This window comes from Anser anser (genome assembly GCF_964211835.1).
Source record: "Anser anser genome assembly, chromosome: 1".
Lineage (NCBI taxonomy): Eukaryota > Metazoa > Chordata > Aves > Anseriformes > Anatidae > Anser > Anser anser.
The window spans coordinates 94838750-94859554 of record NC_139720.1 but is presented as its reverse complement, the minus strand read 5'-3'; the positions used below and the strand labels follow the sequence as shown (position 1 = coordinate 94859554).

The window sequence follows — 20805 nt, the reverse complement described above, 5'->3', positions numbered from 1 at the left end:
TACCTCAGCATTAAAGGAAAGGGGAGAGTGGCCATGGAGAGAGAAATAAAGGAAATGGCCTTGGAAGATGTTAGAGACACAAAGCAAAGATGTTTTGTGCAGGAAACCCAAGAAAGAAAGTACAGTAAAAGATATACTAGCAGCTACTGCTACTTCACTTAATCATGCAGGTTAGTTTAAAATGTTCACAGCACCATTCTGCAGAGAGAATCTCAATACCTGCCTTAAAAGATTTGTAATTTGAGGCACGTAAATTTTCACTGTTTCACTCAGTTAAACAAAACCAGAGAGAGCAGCAAGAACGAAGCATGCATCATTTTGCCAAAGCTAACAGGAAGGCAACCCCTGACAGTTTGGTGCAGGGTCTGTTATGAAAATCTAAGGACCAGGAAATATAAATGAAGCATTGAGGGAAATGCTTCACAGAGACTTACTAGGACTGCAAAATAATTTCCAAAGTAATGTGGAGGAAGTTGCATCCCTTGTGATACCTAAAACTGGATGGAACAAAAGAGTGGAAAGTAACCCAAGGAAAAAGCCAGTACTGGCAAGTTGACAGGCTATACGGAATACATTTTTTTCTTGCATCTCTGATTTCTATTAACATTTTTGTGGCTCTGGAGGCAGCAAGGTAGGAGCTTCAGTTCATACTCCATAAACATAAGCCGAAAGCCTCCCACAGTTCCACTTGGTAATGTCAGCTTAACGTGCTCAAATACACACAGGCTTCTGAGAATGAGTCAAGTTCCGACTCAAACATAAATTATGCCAAAAAACGCCCAAGATTATTTCAACTAATAAACACTTGGTTAAAAAACATGTCAAATCAACCTGGTCTTTACATCAATTTAATTGCCTCTTACCACAAGCATTGCCTAAGCCATGGTGTGCTGGAAGAAACACTAGAAGATAAAGTCGATTGGAAACATTCTCACAGTGCTCCTCTGACTGTCATCACTTGTGCGGTTTCACAAAGCTCATGACTCTCCACTCTGTAAAAAGACTCTTCACTAACTGGGCCTATGCTGTGAAAAATTTTAAGGATGCTGACTCCCTTACCCCGAAAGACTAAAATTTGGGAGAAATACTGCACCTCTTATTTGGGGAGAAACACTTCTTAAGAGGAAGGTCCACGTATTGCGTCCTATCATGGTAGGGCTTCAAAGCCCTCCCAGAACACTGTCTTTTGATTCAGCATTCACACTGCCATTCTCATAAAAGACATCTCTTCACAAGAAATACAATACTTCAAAATATGCACAGTGTTACCCCAAGTTTATACAGATGCTGTTCATTAAACATATTTATTCTCTTCATAAAACTGTGACATTTGGACTTCAGATATTTCCAAATTCCATTCCAACTCCCCTGCTGAGTTTGTATAATGAATATTAAAATGACAACCAAGGCGAAAAATAAAAACAAAAAATTCAACACAAGGACACAAGCAAAGCGCGAAGTAACTTGTGATATATTGGATCTATTATGGACTAGATCTCGAAATCTTCTTCTCTAAATAACTTTTTCCAGAATTTATGGGCCTACAGTAAAGCACAAGGCAGAGCTGGGGTAGGTAGCTCTTGCCCAAGAGGCCTTTCCAACATAAGCAGCATCTTCAAGAGACTACTCTTACAAGTGATTAGAGGAAAGCAAGGCAAATTTCTACCTGACAGATAAAAGTAATACAGCAGAAATACGTTTGTCAGTTAAAACACCATCAGAAATAGCATCGTCAGTAGCAGCCTTACCATGGACAAATAACCAGAATTCTGTCACATTAAAAGTTGTTTTCCCTGACTAGGACTGAGCCGTATTTGAAAGGCTAAGCTGAAATACACCTTTCTTATCACAAGCCTTCTTCCTCCACAGCTGCCATACTGATGCCATCAGTGAACAAATGCTAAATTGACTCAAAACACTTCAGAGACAAATAGAAGTCCCTCAAGACAACCCTGTTCAACTGAAAACATATGTATACAAACATCATGCCCTGTCTCCATATGTAATTCAAGTTTTTCTTCTTCCAGAATGGTGACATGAGCTAAAATTTCATTCCCACTGTGAGATCTCTTGAGGACTCATGGAAAGATGAATCACAATTTTTCATGGAAATAATGACTTGCGACAGCTGTAACTTCTGATATATAAAGCATTGCATGGGCAAAGTTATCCTCACTCCCTGCTGTAAATAATTAGCAGATTGCAATAAAATGTATTTTTAGTTTTAAAAAGGTACTGGAGATAGAGTAGCCTGGAGTCTCTCCTGTACTAAAGAATAAACGCATAAGAAAAGGCAGAGGTTGAACTAGCTTCAACTAGCTTTCAGACAGAGAGCAAATATTTGGGCAAGGTGAACAACAGGAGCATCATCACTAATCCTTCTCCTAGCCTGTGATTTAAGCTGCCTCCAGAGCATCCTGCTAAGCAATCACAACTGAACTGGTCCTCCGTGAATCTTCTTACTGAATCGACTAACACCTCCAGCCTTTGTGATATCCCGTGGCACTGACTCCTGTAGTTCATCTGTGTGCTGTGCAAGGAAATACATGACTTTGCGTTAATCTTGTGACTGACATTTGTGTCAAATCCAATCACTGAGTGTCCCCTGATTATCATGCTACGACAGTATAATTACTTCCATTTACTTTGTGTGTGTCATTCAGGATTTCTGAGTCGTAAATCAGGTGCTGTGTCTACATTTTATTTCCCATTTCAACAGTCGCGGTCTGGTAGTCCTAGCAGATAGAGCATAGGTAATCTGGCGCTACCTCACATTTTATGGAAATAGGGAATCATAACACCAAAATATGCTTGTACAAAGGCATAAAAATGTTTTCTGGTTTGGCTTAATTTCTTTGTTAAAGCTCTCTGGGTTTTGACCAGTGCTAGGTCAAATCAGATCTATGATTTTGGACAAAGAACCTTTTTTACAAGGTGTCATGGTCCCAGGCCTCGCAATTTTCTCTCACAGGGGAGTAAGTGCTCATATGACTATATTTATTTATTTATTTATATGTGTAAATACATAGGAGCCTTATCTGAGAGTTCAGCATAATTTACAGACTTCCAGACACTCTGTCCAGTTCATCCTGAAATACCTTCACACACAGCTTCTGTAAAACAAAGATGAAATGCCAATATTGGCGGCCGCTTTTGCAAAACTGTCACACGTGTTTTATACCAAGGGCTTCTCCTGACAGATTCTCCCACCTCTTCATCCTTCTGCTTCCCTGCCGGGCAGCCCAGCTCCCCCAGGCCAGCAGGTGCCGTGATGCTCCAAGCTCCAGCACGCACTGGTGGACTCAGAGCCAGCCGAGGCTGCCCGTCCCGCAGGGGACAACCCCTGGAGCAGGGCTGGCCACCATCACCACTCCAGCCATGAGGCGACGGCCAAAACGCTGCCTCTGTTGTACCTGCCAAGCCAGGGAGCAGATGACCAGGATCCACGCTGTGCAAGGCAGCTGCAAATTTGACAAAGCCATTTCTGACAAGTATTGTACAAGCCCCTTGGGAAGACGGCCTTAAATCTCCACAGGGTTACGTCTTGCACAGGTGGCCTGTATAACTTCACAGGATCCTGTTCTTAATATTTTTTTTCAAAGCTTGCACACTACATTTATTACTGCAGTTCTGACTAAGCCTCCAAACTATTTTTACGGGCCCTGAACAATAGTAATCATTTAGGATCAAGTTCAACTTGCTAAATTGAATTATATCTAGTCCAGATCCTTAAAACTCCATGTCTATGACAAATCCTGTTGATCACAGAACATAAAGGACATCAGCTGGGATACTGTGGATTTAATGGATATATGAGGAACACCACAAGAATGTCAGATGCAATGCACCGCAATAGCCTCTTAGCAACAATTTCATTTTGAAATCCCAAATGCAGATGTGGTAAGGTAAAGATGACCAGGTTTTTGAATGAAATAATCACCCTTGTCATTTTTTTTCAGAGGAATTTAAGAATTGTGTCTAGGTTCTAACAAGACATTAATAAGATGCCCACACCATTCTTCATATACTGATAAAACAGCACTAAAACTAGAACATGCATTTCCCAAAAGCTATTTTCATTTTACCCCCCCAAAAAGCTTAAAGATTTTACTTAAATCTCTTGATGGACAGTAAAAGTCATTTCTTTCATCTTATTTGTAGAAAAGCAACTTTAAACTATTCCATTTTAATTAAATTTCCTGAAACAAATCCTGATGCTTAAGCACTGCTATTTAACACTGAAGCATTTGCTTGGAGCCATACACATTCTAAGAGTAAGTAAATAAACAATCTTACATAGCTGGGCAAGTTTCATGTCTGCAGCCCTCATTTGCAAGAAACTGAAATTATGACAAAAACAATCTCATCATGCAAAGGCTCTGAGGATAAACCTACATACTTTGTCCTAAGCTCACGTAAGTTGAGAAAATTAAGATAAATGTGTATGATAAGATGGTATTACTAACATTATTAATACCAGTGTTATGAGCCACAATCTACTTTTTTTTTTTAACCATATATATGCATTTCTTCACACACACCCTTCCTCCTCCCCTCCATGATCCAATCTTAAACACGCAGTCCCATGGCCTTTACCGGGCCAACCTGTACGAGGGCAGCTTGCAGAATTTCACCATGTGCACTCTGATGCTGGCTGGCTATTTGGTATGAAATGACACAAGACAGATTCTCTAGCCTTTCATTTAAAAGCCTTTTCTTTATTTCAACTCCATGGATTTATTTGAGCAGAAAATGCAACATTTTGGTGTCAGAGCAGCCTTAGGATCTGTGATCACTTTTCAGCCAGAATTGCTTGCACATACAGGCACAACTTGCTGTTCAGTGTAATATTTTAATCAGAGTAAATCCACTCTATTGTTAACACTTCTTAAATTCTTATTCGTTCACTCCAAACAAAACTGTTTGGAATAGAGGGCTAAGAAAAATTATCCTCTTAGAGAAAGAATATAAATACTATTAATGTGTGGGAATGTATGATCACAATTCACACACCTGCTGTGTGTTTAAATGACTCCTTTACAACCATTCAGAAATCAACTCAGGCTGCTTAGATTTTACTTTTTTTTCAGTGCTAAGCAAATATTCACAAGCAAACTTACAAGTTAGAAGTTTAACTAGGAGGTGTCTTTTTACACTTATGTCCAGGAGACAGATGTATTCCTTTAGAATACAGATTAAGGAGGATATATTCAGATGTGGTACATAGGTACTTACAGAAGTGGCATTCATTTGCTGACTTAACATATAACAAACATTCTGTTTATGTGCAGAAGAGGCATGGCACTCTCAGGAGCTAAATATTAGCTTCAGATAAAATAATTTCAGTGAAGTCTTACTAAGCAGCAGCTCTTAGGAGGCCCTCTGTGCCTGCAGGATATGACTCATTGCTTCGCTAGGAAAGACTTGCATGTAAATGCAAATATTTACAGTCACCTGCCCATGCCTTCCTTAACACACCTAAAAAACTGCAGACCTGTCCTCAGCTGCCAGGAAGATATCACTAAGAACTTAACATGACTGCTGCTGAGACCAAAACAAGCGACTCCAGAGGGACTTTGCTAGTAGCTCAACCCATTAATGATACACGCTGCTCAGGGAGAGGTTCCTTCCAATATCCCTGCAATGCTGAACACCGTCATCAGAAAGGCCTCTTTGCAGCCCTTGCTTCCTACCTTGCCTCCATCCATTTCCACCCCAGTTTGTCACAGGTCACCCCAGAGACAGGCAGGCGAGCTTTCTGCAAGCCCCTCTGGCACCAGCACGTAGGGAACAGAACTCCAGCCCAGCAGATGACAGCTGGTGCTGGGTTACATCAAGATGTGGATATCAAGACTTTGTTTTTATGCTGATTTTGATTACCATACTTCCAAAAAGATACACAGGTATTTTCAGTGGGGCTTTTCAAAATGGCCTTTAGAGGAATGCGCAGGAGAAGGCACCCATACCTCAGAATCCCCTCATCCCCCAAACGCCACAACCTTGTAAAATGCCCACATGCACACATCCCTTCACGTCTGAGGAACCCCTTTCCTCATCTCCCATTGGCCACTGGGCCAGAAACCGGCCACAGCCATATTTTATTTGAACAAATGGAAAAACAAAGGAAGGAACAACGGCCAGTATGTGCTCTACAACATCTCTCAAGCGTGCCCTGTCCTTTCCCCCTCCCCAGAGGGCTCAGCTCCAGTGTAATCAAAACCAGGGGGAAGGCCCAGCTGTGGCCACTAATCAAGAACATTCTCCTTTGGAGTATGAAGCTCATGTAGCAAAATTGTGGGGTCCTTATGTAGCCATGAAAGGAATATATGAGTTTTCTCCATCTGCCCCATGCCGAAGCACAGATGATGGCCTCAAGACAAAATTTCAAACAAGGGTGGAGGGAAGGGGGAAAAGAAAGAAGTAGTTAGGGACACACAGGAGGTACGTACATCTACCTCACTTACCAAACTCCATTCCACTTCCTTTTTTTCTATGAGGAGGCAATTTAAGTTTACTACTTTTAAGAAACTTCCTATTAGAAAGCTGCGGTTTCCAGTGCATTTTTATTGCATTTTCCAAGGTTGCGTCATCAGAGTGGGGCATATTCCTATGGGAGCTGAATGTCCAAAACCGTGAGCCATTACAATAAATAATAATGAATGTCATGGCTAGTAAAACCTGTAATCTGAACACATACAAAAATTAATTTCACTGTGTACAGTTACTTTTCAAACTCTGTGCTTTTCACTTTTTCCTGGCAAATGCATACAGTCACCAATATTAAGAATATAAAAAAAATATATAAGCCATCACTCAAAGTCATGATTTTACTTTGGCTTACTTAAGGCAATATCAAACTCAATGAAACAAATTCTTCAAAAACTAAAACTCAACTACAAAGCTGACTTGAGAATCTCTACCTGGAAGCTCGCATTTCCTTTGTGTTCCGTTATGTAGAGGGAAACGTTAATTAAAAAAAAATGCTGCCACAAAATCAGCAGGTAGGATCACAATAAATAAGAACAAAAGAACGGTAAAAGCCAAAGAAAGTAAAAGCATCCAAAACATCAAGAAGCACAAATCAAAATTCCTGTTATAAAAAGATATTTTGACTCAAAAGATCAACACACCAATGACTTCTACTTCCACTAAATGCAAGCATTCTCACAACTTTCTGGGAGCTACAGTACATTGCTCTCCCAAAAATCATGCAACCACAACTGTCCAAATCCTCCAACACAATGTGAGTCATGGTCGTACTCAGGTAGTCATGATAAGGAAGTTCACTGTCTTCAATGGGATAAAAAGGATGCATTTTAAGTTCAGCTGACTTGCTAAGTCAACCAAGACACATCAACTCAGATATGTTTTTGAAAATTCATGTATTAAATCATTCCATAAGCTGGAAGGAACAAAACATGATGCTATCTGGTGGCTTCATTGTTTCAGCATTGTTTTTAAATCAACTGAAATAGCATTTAGCAGTGCAAAAGAACAGATAAAAGACAGCAGAATTTAGCATTACAATGGTGAAGAGCTGGATAGTGTTGTCCTGTGTTGAGATACAGATGCCTCTACTAGCACGTCTAACAAATCTCAGAAACAGCACGATGGCAGCAGTGGTGGGACAGGATGATGGGGATACAGGGCACTGTCTGTCTGTGCTCCTGGTCCCGAGGTGAGAAGCGAACTCATGTCATTCACTAGTATTCCTTCTTCCACCAGAACTCAAAACCTAAAACCTCTCTTCCAGAGGAAACAACTTCTGATTTTCAGAGAAAGGTTACAGGGAGAGGACTGCAGATGTGAGAGAGATGTCATTTCCATTAAACTCCTGGGAAAGGATAAATTAGGGTATTTACCTAATTTATCCAAATTTTTCATTTGGATATTAAATATGGAGAATGTGGGTGTGAGGCATGGAGTAAGCAATCTTCCACTGCCGTTAGTGTGCTGCAGTTTTTTCGTTGCAGTTGGAAGAGCAAAATGGCAGAGCAGATTTCTTGCACAGCTAAAGATTATCTGATTCAGAAAGAAATGTTAGCCTGCTGTCACATGCTTATTTATTGTCATTAATGAGAAAAAAATGGAATCACACTGTTTTTGTATTACAGAATACGAAGAAAAACTCAGTATTTCTTCAACTATAAGAATGCAAAGTACCAAATCACAGAACATAATAAAGACCTGAACTTCAGTATATATACAGAAAATTCAGCCTGCAGCTAAAAGAATAATTTATAATCCCGGCAAAGGAAACTTGAGTGACTTAATTTCTCAGATAAACCAATTAAAGGTTACTGCCTGATTTCTAGATAGCAGCGGAATATAGTCACTGACAGGGAACTCATCAAGAAGCTTAGTTAAACAAACAAACAAAAATAAACACACACAAACCCACACAACCCAAACCAACAACTTGGAAATCCTAAGTTTAGATACAAGCCTGAAATTCTACCTAGTATTGTTCATAGATGCTTCGTGCCAGCACGACAAACCAGTAAAATCTCTATTTGGAATAAGTGAAATGCTATTCTAAACAGCTTCTCTGATTTAAATGCTTTCCACTACCAGACAGCACACAAACCATTGTCTGAAGCAGAAAAGATGCAGCTCATGAAGGCAAGCAGGCATGAAGAAAAAAAACAGGAGAAAAACTATGGCTTGGGAAGAACAGAAATGTGTCAGTTTTCCTGAAAGCTGTCTAGAGGCAGGGAATTCCAGATTAGGGAGAAGTTCACAAACTTTCAGAGTTTGGCTAATATATGTTCTGTGTTGCTTAGAAGCAAAAATAGATGACGAGAATCTTGGACAAACCAAACTGAATGCAAAACAAAAGCAAAAATAATCAAAGACACAGTTTCAGTGAAGCTTTGAAAGCCATATCTGGACATTTCACTTAATTTCAGCAGCCACAAAAGCAGATAAAACTGTATTAAAAACGTCAATCAATTATTTCTTATACAGAACTCTTGAACATGTTGTGCCAAAGACAACTATTTGAACTAGGTCATCCCACACAATACAATGGGAAAAACAACAGTTTGTTTTTTGAAAAGTTGTTTTATTCATGTCTTGGTAAATTTAGGGGGCACATCTGTAGATTTCCCCGCCTTGTCCCTCTCCAAAAAAGCCTTCTGCTCTCAGAGAAGGTTGCAAATGATCAAGTCAATGGAAGAATGATTCTGATTGTCTCACCCAGCTCTCCATAGACATGAGTTCACAAGAGAGGCAGCCATGCAGCTTCCTCAGACATTAGTAAAGACTTTTGATCTTTCTTTGAAGGAACTTTTCTCAGGATATTTAAAAGTCTGTGGTTTATTTCCATGTGTAGAGAAAAGCAACGCTGAGGAGAACACTCCCACACAAAGAACTGTCTCAACAAAGCTATGCTTGTCAGAAACACCCTTGAAGAAAATTAATATACAGTCACTTTGAAGGTAAACATTTTTATTCTGGTAGTCCTCACTGCAGTCTTTGCTGCCTATTTAACAACTCAGGGATGTATGGCGCTCCATGCAACACCAAGCAGATCAAAAATGAGTAAAACGGAAACGGAGATGGCCATGAGGCCAAGTTTGGCTCTTGGATACCTGAACCAGTTACTAAGGGGTAACAAGTTAACTTACGCTAGATGATACACACTAGATAATTGCTGCTTATGCCAACTTTTTCTTCTATCCTTGATAATATGTGCAAAGTAGTTTAGCTCTGTTTACTGCTTTTTCGCTTATAATGACAGCTTATTCTGTGTTTGCCACAAGCACCAAGCATAGAGAGAATTACAGACATACACCAAGTACACAAATTCTTTAAAATGTTAAATGTGTATGTAAACGAACACACGAACACGAACTGAAATACAAGAAATACCATTAGTTTATTCCTCCTCTGTTGCCCACAGCTATTATAGCTAATAATACCATTACACTATACCATTACACTGTATTTCTTCAATTAGGCTCTGTTTGGAGAGTTGTGATTATAGGCTGCTTTTAAAATGACTTTACACCACACTACCAGCACATTTAGGGCACACAAGAACATGTTTTGTCACAAGCACTTCTTTCCAGAGAAAGGAAGGACCATATTATAGAAGCTATACTGGCCACTGAAGTCGTATTTGTACACACATGTGATTATGTGCAGGGGAAGTTAACTGCAAAAATCAGAAATGCAAGAATTTCATTTAGTAAACATCTAGCAGGAATGGGGAAAGCAAAAACCAGAGCCATAGATATTGTTTCTCTGTGGCAATGGGGCCACGCACTTGGTCTATCCAGGAGTCCCTTCTCAACCACCACCAATTCCAACCAAGCCACAGAGCAACAGCAGGAGGTCTGAAAGATAATGAATGATGCTTCTTCAAATTCAGGAAAACTGGGGCCTGCAGAAAGAGACAAGAGACTGCCACTGAGGAAAAATTGAAATGTGGGGTTCAGCCTCAGCCACAGTAGCTGCTGCCTTCACCTTGGTGATCTCCTGGGAGCTTGGAGAGCTGCAAATTTGCAAACGGCAGAGAGGAGAGGGCTGAGGATGCAGCAGGAACATGGTGTTGTTCTGGTGGCTGGCCCCAGAGAAGATGGGGAACTGGGAGAAAAGTAAAGGGAAAGAAGAGGGAAGCGGGTCTATTAACACTAAGGGTACACAGATAACCTATGATACAGATCTATAGAAAACAGCTCCGTTAATACTTCTCTCTTTACTTTCTTCATTCTTTCTTTGTTCCCTTTCCTCCCCCCTCCCCTCTTTTTAAAATCTACTTTGTTATGTATACTGCAGTACTTAAGCTAAATTGGAGCTGAATTTTCTTGCTATGTAACTATCTACAGTCCAGTTAATTTCAGGATATGCAGGAAAAAGGATGAAATAGATAAATAATAGCTAAGATAGGAACATTTTCTTTTCATGTAGCACTATTTCCAATTTTCACTTTGGCTAATGCTGTAATTACAGAATAATTATACACTGGAGCCAAAATTACAGCAGCTGAATATTAAATATTAAGCCATAATCACTGTATTAAATAATGTTAACTGTTTTCTATGTTCATAAAAAGCAAGGAAATTCTATGCTTGGAAAGCAAATTCATTTAGTTAAAATTGGAACAGATGAATTTTATTTCAGTGTACTACATTAATAAAACTGTCAAAACAGATATTTGCAAGATTCACATTTTTAATTGACAAACAGATAATACGGCATTGTGCAATTTGCCATGTCAAACACTTTGAACCTGATGTTATAGTAACATTTTGTTGCATGCACCAAAAATCTCTCTTGCACTAATCCTCATATAGATTCCATTTTCAGGGTCTAACTAAAAAGTGTTAAACATTTTATTTTACAAAGAAAAAAAAATAAAATTGAAACTAACAGAAAGTCCCCCATGTTAATCTTTCAGAAACACTTCAGTGTCATTGCATAAAATTCCCCTCAACCATCAATTCCCAGAAGCAGAAAGTTAAAGAAATTCCAGCTATTTTACTTTTAATTTTTATTCCTCCTCAGACTTTTGAACCCATGAAAACATGGGATTATCCTATAATGCTGTCTCACTGCAGCAGCATGTTCAAGATAGGGTGCACATACAACTCCAGAGTCATCCTCCCACTAAAACCAAAATCCACATTCTGCACTGTTCTCTTGTGGCGTGTGTAGCACCTCACTGAGAAGATAAATCACGTCTAACAAATCTACTAACCTACTTACTATATAAACTGGGTATGTATACATGATACATACGCTGTGGTTTTCTAAGACTACCATCAACTTATCAAAACGTTGGAGCACAAACTAAGAGAGCTGTATTCACAAAGAGCCTGTGGAAGAGAGAGATGAAAGGTTTAGCAAGAGGAGAAAGCAATGTGACTATTTTTGCCTATTAGCTACATTCAGAAGTTGTTCCAAGGTATTACCCAAGACAATGGAAATTCAGCCTATGTCAGAAACTTTCTCAAAGCACTGATTTCTGAACTGGAACCTTTATGGAAGGTCTTCCTGACTTCGGAGCAGCTACCCAGTCTTGTCAAAGAAGTTTTATGTGATACAACAGTGAGCCCAAACTCTTGATATTCTTACAGACTACCATAAAGATGAGGACAGGTGCCCAGACACCTTGCATTTACAAACCTTCTGAAGAACTCTGTTTAGAGCAACTCATCTCATGCATAGAAAGGTTTGTCATCTCTCAGTTGGAGTATACTAATTCCTAACCATATTTCCCTAGTATGAAAACGTCAAGTTCATTCCAGACAAGCAGCTTTTGCTATCATGCACAGCACTGTGAACAGGACTTTAAATTGCCACAGTCTGAACACAAACCTGTGGGCAAATACCACCTGAGACTCAGCAGCAGATGGGCTGAGATTGGTTAACGTAAAGGAATGGCTTGACTTGAGCCCAGACTCACGAAACCAGCAACTGGCCACATGGTACAGGCTCTTCTCTCTTCTTCCAGGCACTACGTCCATGAGTGGCGGAAGGGGTGTAAAGACTTAACAGCTCTTTCCTGTTAGAACAGTAGGAAACATAGCTCTGTATAACTTAGCAAGAAGCTCAAGTTACCCTGGGAATTTTCACCGTTGTAAATACAACCTGGAAAACCTGAATTCCAAGATCACACACCAATACTAAAATGACAGACAACTGACATAGATAGGCTCTTCCAAAGGACCCAGTAAAAACTTCCCAAACTTACAACCCTTCTGAAGAAGACTGTAAGACTGTACAGATCTCATACACAGAACGGACTTTGGAAAACATTCGCTAACCACAGTCATTACATATGTGCAAAATGCTACAGCAGTGGAGTGGGAAGGAGGAGACAGCAGATGGTGGAAGTTTCACAACACCTTCACCATCAGCAGAGTAACACGACAATTCTCTAATACGCTCCAAAAGGCATCACATTGCATAAGAACAGTCTGCCTGTCTCCAGGGGACAAGAAACCTGACTCACGGGCAGAAGAGCACAAACCATGACCACCACAAAAATGACATCTAACTCTCACCCATGCAGTTTTCCTGTCTAGGAGTGTTTACATCCTCTGTTGAATCCAGATTTTCCTCCCATCCAAGTAATTCCTCTTCTGAACAATGACAGCATTGTTCTTGCAGGACTCCTGAGGTCTTCAAAGACCAAGATTTGAAAAGAACCCAAGACAGTGAAACAGACTTCTCATCTGTTCTATCTTGCTTTCACATGACTGCGTGTGACCACATGCCAATGGATGTATCAGGCTAAGTAGGTAAGCACTCCTGCACCAGTTTTCCCAGATAAACAGTTTAATTTTGCAGTTTCCATGCCAAGATGGACACTTAGTCCAGAGTCTCTGGGTGAAGAACTAACTCAAGGAAAGAAGTCTCTTCTCATCTATTGCCCAGCCTATGTACCAGAACAGCACAAGAGTCTACTGTGGGTAAGAGCACAGCACGATGAGATAATCAGCCATGGTATAACAGAACGTGCTTCTGGACAGATGCCACTGTAAATGGTTTTCAAGGAAAATGCTGAAGCAGCCTGCCCAAAAGGAAGGGCTGTATTTTTGGAAGTGGTGCCAAAGTACCAGAAAGCACAGCATTCTCCACTTGGGAAGGCTGAAAGTCCTAACAACTGAGAAACACATTCTGTCAGAATGCATCAGTTCAAGAAAAGGCTCAGTGGTCCCAAGAGGTGGCCAGATCCTGGGATTCTAATTCATAAGACAATGTTTTCATCTCTTCCTGTTGTTCAGCATGGCTCAGTTGCTGGCCCACAGGCCACAACAGGACTACAGAAAAAGAACACGACAAACCTGCTGCTTTCTCTGGCAGAGGGCAGGATGTGGATGCTTGCCAAAATCCCCATCCTGTGCCTCCACACTACCTACCGGGCACACAGCCACACAAGACAGCAAAAGAACAAGGACAATAGATTAATTTCTCCGTAGGCAGGTATGTGAGGCACCAAGCTGAACACGATGCTTCACAGCAGCTGTTCTGCATTGGAATGGAAGAAATGCCCTGTAGCCCTGTAGTAACTAAGGTGAGAGCACCCTTTTCTTGACCAAAAGCACACTCACAGTGATGGACAGACGTCTCCATGCCTCTTTCCAAAACAGAACATGTGCTTTTGTGCTCTCCCATTACATTGGCATACTGAGCAATAGCATCTCAACTTCATCTGAAGGTCAGCCTGCTGGTAGGGGGTCTATGTATTTCAGCAAATCAAAAGCATTGTCATATCCCTTTAAGAGATGTTTAAAAACAGAAAGACATAATTCCTTACTTAGTCACGGATTTTTGGAAGAAACATCAAGTTCTCAACCATTCAGGATCCTTACCCTGGGATTAAGAGAAGATTTGGTCCTGTGAGGGATTTTCTTAGCTCATAAGTCAATCACTAACTAAAGAGAAAATACTAAAGGGAAAAATAGATGGAAAAATAATGGATGCCTCTTAAAACCCTACGGTGTCTGTGGTGAAGTCATCTCTGAAGGATATTTCAGTCTTTCCCACAAAAGTGCAGGGATTTCTGAACCACCTGCTTGTTCACTGCTGCCAAAGAGACAAATGCAGTTTCATCTCCTTCAGAATATGATTGAGAGGGTGGAGACCAAGTTAACATCATAGAAACATTTGGTCATTCATTCATCTGGCTCTTCAGGAAAGTATATTTTGATCCCTCAGATTACTTGCTCATCGCTGAGGAAAAGAAAATGTCTCCTTTATATGCACAAAGCTCTTCAGAAAACAGAACAAGAAACAAACTATAAAAAGAACAAAAACATGAACACTAAGAATAGATACAAACTTTGTTGAGTATGTTACTTGCAATAATTTGATTTACCAGCACATATTAACGTAAGCCACCCTTGCTCCATTTTAAAACTGGGAACAGTCTACCAAGCTGCACTGAATCTGGCAAGCCTCAGAGTCATCATCTTGCAACTTCAATCACGATACTGCTGTAAAATCTTCAGTAAAACAGACACCTCATAGCATGACTCAAAACACAGTACTGCAGAACACAGACCTTATGCTTCCATTAGCACACTTACAGACAGTAAAGGTCAAAAACCACAGCTAAAAGCTTTGTTTGTTAGACAGTGTCCTATGGCGCACAGAGTACAAGCACAGTTCTGTGGTCCAGTCCAGGGACTCACCTGAATTAAATACCCACTGCATGCTTGTTTGTGATGTGACTCTGAGATTGGGGTGGTCCCTTTCAATCTTCTTTTATTTTGAAACAACCAGATCATTCTCCCATCATATACAAATGCTGATAAGTATCCTTGTTTCTTCTGGTCATGTAGCAAAAACCCCTGCTGTATATCAATCGATCCAGATCATAGGTGCAAGGCATGCAGGCTCCACCATATCTTCTAACCTGCTTTCTTCCTTCTTAGCAGTTATTGACTTTTTTCTAAAGGTATCTTACATTGCCATCCGTCTTGGTGGTACAAAGAAACAGGTCTTAAATTAGCTCCTCTACAGAAGTTTGCCGCAAAATGCCACAGTCCATACTCCAGGAGAAACCACAGAAATTCTGTTCATGAACTACACAAATGCTATTACAAAAAGGGACAATTCCTTATCCCTTTTTTGTAAGCTACCTTTCCTGTATGCAGACCCCATCAATATGTAATTTATAGTGAAAACTGACTGACACGCAAATTGGCAAAAAGGGAAATTTTCTGCTCTCTAAGCTGATCTCGAAAGCCTGAGCTCAGGAGGGATGAGACACTTTTCTGGTTTATAACTGATAGCCACAACTTTTATGACCCTATTAACATTTTCACCTTGCAGGAAAAAAAAAAAAAAGTTTCTCTTCATTAACCTTCAAGCACATCGAAAGAAATGTTCAAAGTAGAAAACAACCCAAGATACCAAAACACACAGCCAGAAAATTTCAAATGACACTGCTTCTACCTTGAATGATATATTAGGGCCACTTAAGGGCTTAATAACATTACAGAAAACCAGCATTCTCTGGACTATAAGTGATCATCCCTCTTCCTTGGTGCCAGGGCAGCAGGCAGCAGCCAATAATCTGTCCAAACTGTCAGAAGCACTTTGAGGGTTAGTCCCTTAGACAGCGCTGTATCTATGGGGGCTGACAGGTTTTCTTGAAGAACTCAGGATGCTGAGACAAAACTTCCAAAACCTACATGAAAAACCAAATATTAACTGCCTTATCAAGGCTCATCAAGCAAGACAAACATTAGTAATGAAGAGATCCTGATCCCCTTCCATCTAAGCTGGTTGTCTGTGCTATGCCACTTACACCAGTAGCAACACAGCTTTGGTATCCCAGGCCTAGCATTAGTGTGGTACTGATGGCCCGATGTACCTAATCACTGTAGCCCCCTTTATCGTAAGCTTGGTTAACAGCATAGCATGTCCACCCGATATTTAAAAGAAAAAAGAAAAGAAAAACAGACTCAAAATCACTACGAAAAATACTCCCGCTCACTCAAACTAAAATAAGCTTTAGACAAAGACACAGAAAAGACTGACCAGTAAATTTATTTATTAAAGCTGTTTAGCAAACGCATCTTCTTATCAGCTTACTGTAAAGTACTTAACTTCCTTTCTTTTATAGGAAAATGAAAGTAGCATAGCAGAAAAAGAACTGCTTAAATTGATAAAGCACAAGGACTGAGAGCCTATTGTTCTGAAACGATTTTCTTTGCTTATGACCAAGATGCAAATTAATGCATGATGATAAGATGACTACTCTTGTGTCTTTCCTCAAAAAAAGCCCTAGTTCTCACCTCACGTGGCTCTTCTATGTGCGTGTTTATGCAGTGTACATGATGCTACAGATTTCACGTGCAGAAAATTGCATTAGCATCAGGTAACATGCAGACAGCTTTAAGTACGACAGCTTCTAATTCAGAACTGAAAAAGGATGGGTATTTGACTTCTTGTCTCTTTTACATCAAGCATTAATTCAAACTGATATTAAATATCAATTGAGCAAATAAGAAATATTCCACCTTCCTCCAAATCTGTCATTTCTACATCCTGTGACCACCTTATCAGTACTAACATCATTAGGCAAACAGACAACACTACAGAGAATAAGAATGCCAGTCAATGTACAGGCAGTAAGAAAGCTCAAATAAATCAGAGAAATAGCATGCTATAAGGCAGCCCACTAATACCAGAGTGTTTGTGTCTCTTTTGTCAGGTACATTCAAATAACAAATTAAAAAGTGCTTAAAGCATACACTTAGTATGCATACACTTAGTATGCTTTTAGCCATACGTTTTAGTAGGCCACTCCAATCTTAAATCATTCATGTTAACTGTTAAATCTGATAAATATTTGCATCAGCAGGTTTAGTAGTAGACACCGGCATTCAGAAAGGCCAGAACAGAACACAAGTGGAGTGCAGGTAATGACTGCTCTACAAGAAAAGAAAAATCCACTTGGAGATTTTGCAAAGGCACCGTCTCCACCGGAGGGTGACCTTCTCGGCAGGCCAGCTGGCCTTCTCAGGCACCGAGGGCCTTTTGTCAGGGCAATAAAGACTGATCTACCTGATCAAGGAGCCAGCACGACAGGCTCAAAGAAAGTCACTGCTAGCACTCCTCAGCTGTGAAAACTGTGCATGGCACGCAGCTTTGAAGCCAAGAGCACATGTATAATGTAAGAGAAAAACAGGGGGCAGGCATCCATCTTGTCAGGACTGCTGAGACTAGTGCCCTTTCAAGTTCAGGATCCTGCTTCCAGGTGCAGCCAACTGGAAAAAGACTTGAAAAGGTACAAACCTCTTTGTTATGCACCTGTTCCACTTCCCTTCAGCAAGAAATGTCATGTTGATACTTGTCATGAGCCTGACAGCAGCTTTATGTCCAATTGAGCCTGCTGTGCACCTGGCACACGAGGGGAGAAATGGAAGAACTTCTTGGACTACTTGTGCATTTCACTGGATCCTACGCTTGTGGCATCAAAGGAAACAAGCTCCTGGACAAGCTCAAGTGACTTCAGGTTATCTAATTCACACTCCTGCAACCGAACTTACAATTGCTAGCCATTAACCCACAAGTGAAAGCCAAGCAGACATTCACATTTTATGCTGAAACTACTTTTGTTCCAAAGTAGTAATATTCTGTAAGCAAGATGCAAAAAGTGAATAAGCCAAATAAGCAGACCACAATGAAAGAAGTGACAGTAACCTAAACGATAAAATCGTAGAATTGTTCAGGTTGGAAAAGACCTTCAAGATCATCAAGTACAACCATCAACCTGACCTACTCACCAAGTGCTATCACTAAACAACAACTCTTAGTGCCACTTAAGAGTCATAGAATCATTTAGGTTGGAAAAGACCTTCAAGGAAGAAAAGACCTTCACTTCACCCACCATGTCAGATGTACAGATGCTGTAATTTATGAGACAATTCCAAAGATAATTCTGTGTTTTCTGCCAGCCATCAACACCAAGGGGTTTTGGCTGAACAGCAGTTTTAGAGACAGATGCAGTGACCATTTCTGCAATGGCATCAAACTACTTAATGTTGGAACTAGTCATATAGATGTATGCAGATTGCAAACATTAAGACTTGAACAGGTGTATCCTTCAGGAAATATATCAAGTTTTCTGGCAAGTCTTTGTAGTTTCCTGGAGCCAAGGATCATAATTGGACAGGATGAGCACCATTTTAAACTAATTACTATCAGGCCCCATCACTGCCTGCCTGCTATAAACAGCTCCCAGTTTCCTACATGCACCCTAACAAGTTCCATCCTAACATGAGGTTGTTGAAGCACAGCCTCCCAAAACAGGTATCCCAGCGCACTCTGCCCCGCAAGTCTGACATGCCTTGGTTTTGGGAGACTGAGAGAAACAAGTTCTGTTATGAAAGACAAGCTATTAGGAGTGCTTCAGACTAGACTAGAAGAGATTTCCTTCAGCATTACAGGAAATTTCACTTGCTTTTCCTGTAATGCTTTTGATATTTTTTTCTCCACTCCCAATCACCATTCATATCAAACCTAAAGCTTCTACCCTCTTCTCCATTTTTCCAAAGGAAAGTATTTGTAACATTCAGTGGAAAATGACCATGGATAAAGAGTGCAGTCACAGAGTTTAAGATTTACATTCAGAACCTGGCTGAAGGGGGAGCTCTAGAAGAACTTTCTTGGCCACAGATTTGGGAGGCCAAAAAGCAGCACAATCATTTCCTGCCTACCACAGGTCAGAACAATTCTCTGGAGAAAATCACTGCTTCAAGTCAAACAGCTGCCATTGAGCTCAATCCTTTCTTTCCTTGTTCTTTTCCAAAGAAATGCCCAATCTGCTTTCCACAATAGGACTTCCAGCAATTAGCCTCACGCTTTAATATGAAAAAAAAAAGTGCCTTGTTTGTATCTGGAATGTGTGTGATTTCACCTTTCAATCACATGCTTGGTCTTTTGCCTGCCAGACTGTATCCATGACCACACCACAATCTTCCTGCAGAGGTAGACTATAATCCATTCATACCTTAATCTTAGCGGCAACAAGCAAAACAGAGTTCCTGAGGTTAATCAATATTTATAGAGCGTTAGTCATTTATCTGTAAAGGCATTACAGTGTATTTATTTAACAGTGGCACTTCAAAGGGGCCAAGCTGGGCTGGGTACAAACCCTTGGCTAGGTACAAACACCTGTATGAACCCTCATAGTTTAGCACCAAAGTAGAATTTTCCCGCTCCCAAATGGGAAATTTGGTCTGCAGTGGTGTGTACAGTACTGCTGCTGAAGTTGCAGCCTGTGCAAGTATTAAGGACGGGATTATTCTAGGTGCACAGGATCAGTTAAGACTTGCTCCACTACAGATCTGCATTCACTAAGGATCACAGTCCAGTCCTGTTGGTTCAAGCAAGGTTGTCAGCTCCTCTCAAAAGACAAAGAGCCTTGCGCGGGAGGGAAAGCTACCAGTCTGGGGGGAGTAATACCTACCATAAATTAGGTTAATAGTTTTATATTCTCTTATAGGTAAAATATTTATCTTTTTTTCCCCACCTTTCTTCAGCTTCACAGAGAGAGAAACCATGCGTTCCAGAAGTAACAGTGCAGAAAGCCCAACCAGACCAAAGCTGTACCAGCAAAGGCCAAAAGGCCACCACAAAGAAGAGACAGGTTACAGTGGGAAAGGAAATGTGCAAGGAAGGCTGAAGGAGAAGGACGATGCATCCCAAGCCAGCACCATCCTAAGAAGCCCTAAGGCAGAGAAAAAAGAAAGTTCTTTCAAGAAAAGAGAGGATCTCTCTCGTGATGACTTGCTATTTCTTCTTAGTGTCCTCGAGGGTGAATTGCAGGTGACATTGTCTTACTTTGTTTTCCAAGTTAAAATATTCTGATGACATCTTTCCTTTCCTTTCCTTTCCTTTCCTTTCCCTTCCCTTTCCCTTCACTTTACTGCAAACATATGCTGCTCTCCTGTTAAGGAAACACCCTACCTAACTTGCCACAGGAGGACAAATATAAACTGCCAAGCATGTAAAAGCACAAATTACCCAGACATTAGAACAGCTATAAGCACAAAAAGATATCTTTACACCTCCCCTCCATGCAAATTTATTCACAACGTGTCTTTATCACACTGAAACACTCATGATCCATTGTGAATGATCATGTAATTCTCAAAGCAGAGAACTTACAAAACTTTCCTATTATGCTGTCTTGTTCTAAGTATTTTGATTACAATATATTTGCATTGCAAAAATTATCCAGAGAACATTGTAGAGACTTTAAATATCTGTTACTCAATTGTTTCTTATCTTCCATCCTTGATGAAGTCACAAGCATCAATCAGTACGTGCCAGGTC

At 40.4% G+C, this 20805-nt stretch overlaps 2 protein-coding genes across 4 annotated transcripts in view; one reads left to right on the top strand and one right to left on the bottom strand.

The window, feature by feature from the left end:
• Positions 1–20805, bottom strand: part of CMSS1 (cms1 ribosomal small subunit homolog) — a 239393-nt gene that overhangs the window by 132895 nt on the left and 85693 nt on the right. The window lies entirely within an intron of this gene.
• Positions 1–20805, top strand: part of FILIP1L (filamin A interacting protein 1 like) — a 205311-nt gene that overhangs the window by 100567 nt on the left and 83939 nt on the right. Inside the window, exon 4 of one of the 2 annotated variants that reach the window (XM_083820329.1) lies at positions 20010–20295. In XM_083820329.1, the coding sequence (XP_083676455.1) occupies positions 20029–20295 (267 nt within the window). In that variant the 5' untranslated portion in view covers positions 20010–20028. Of the gene's footprint in view, positions 1–348; positions 20296–20805 lie in introns of those variants that run through there. The other variant, XM_083820332.1, reaches the window with a different exon arrangement.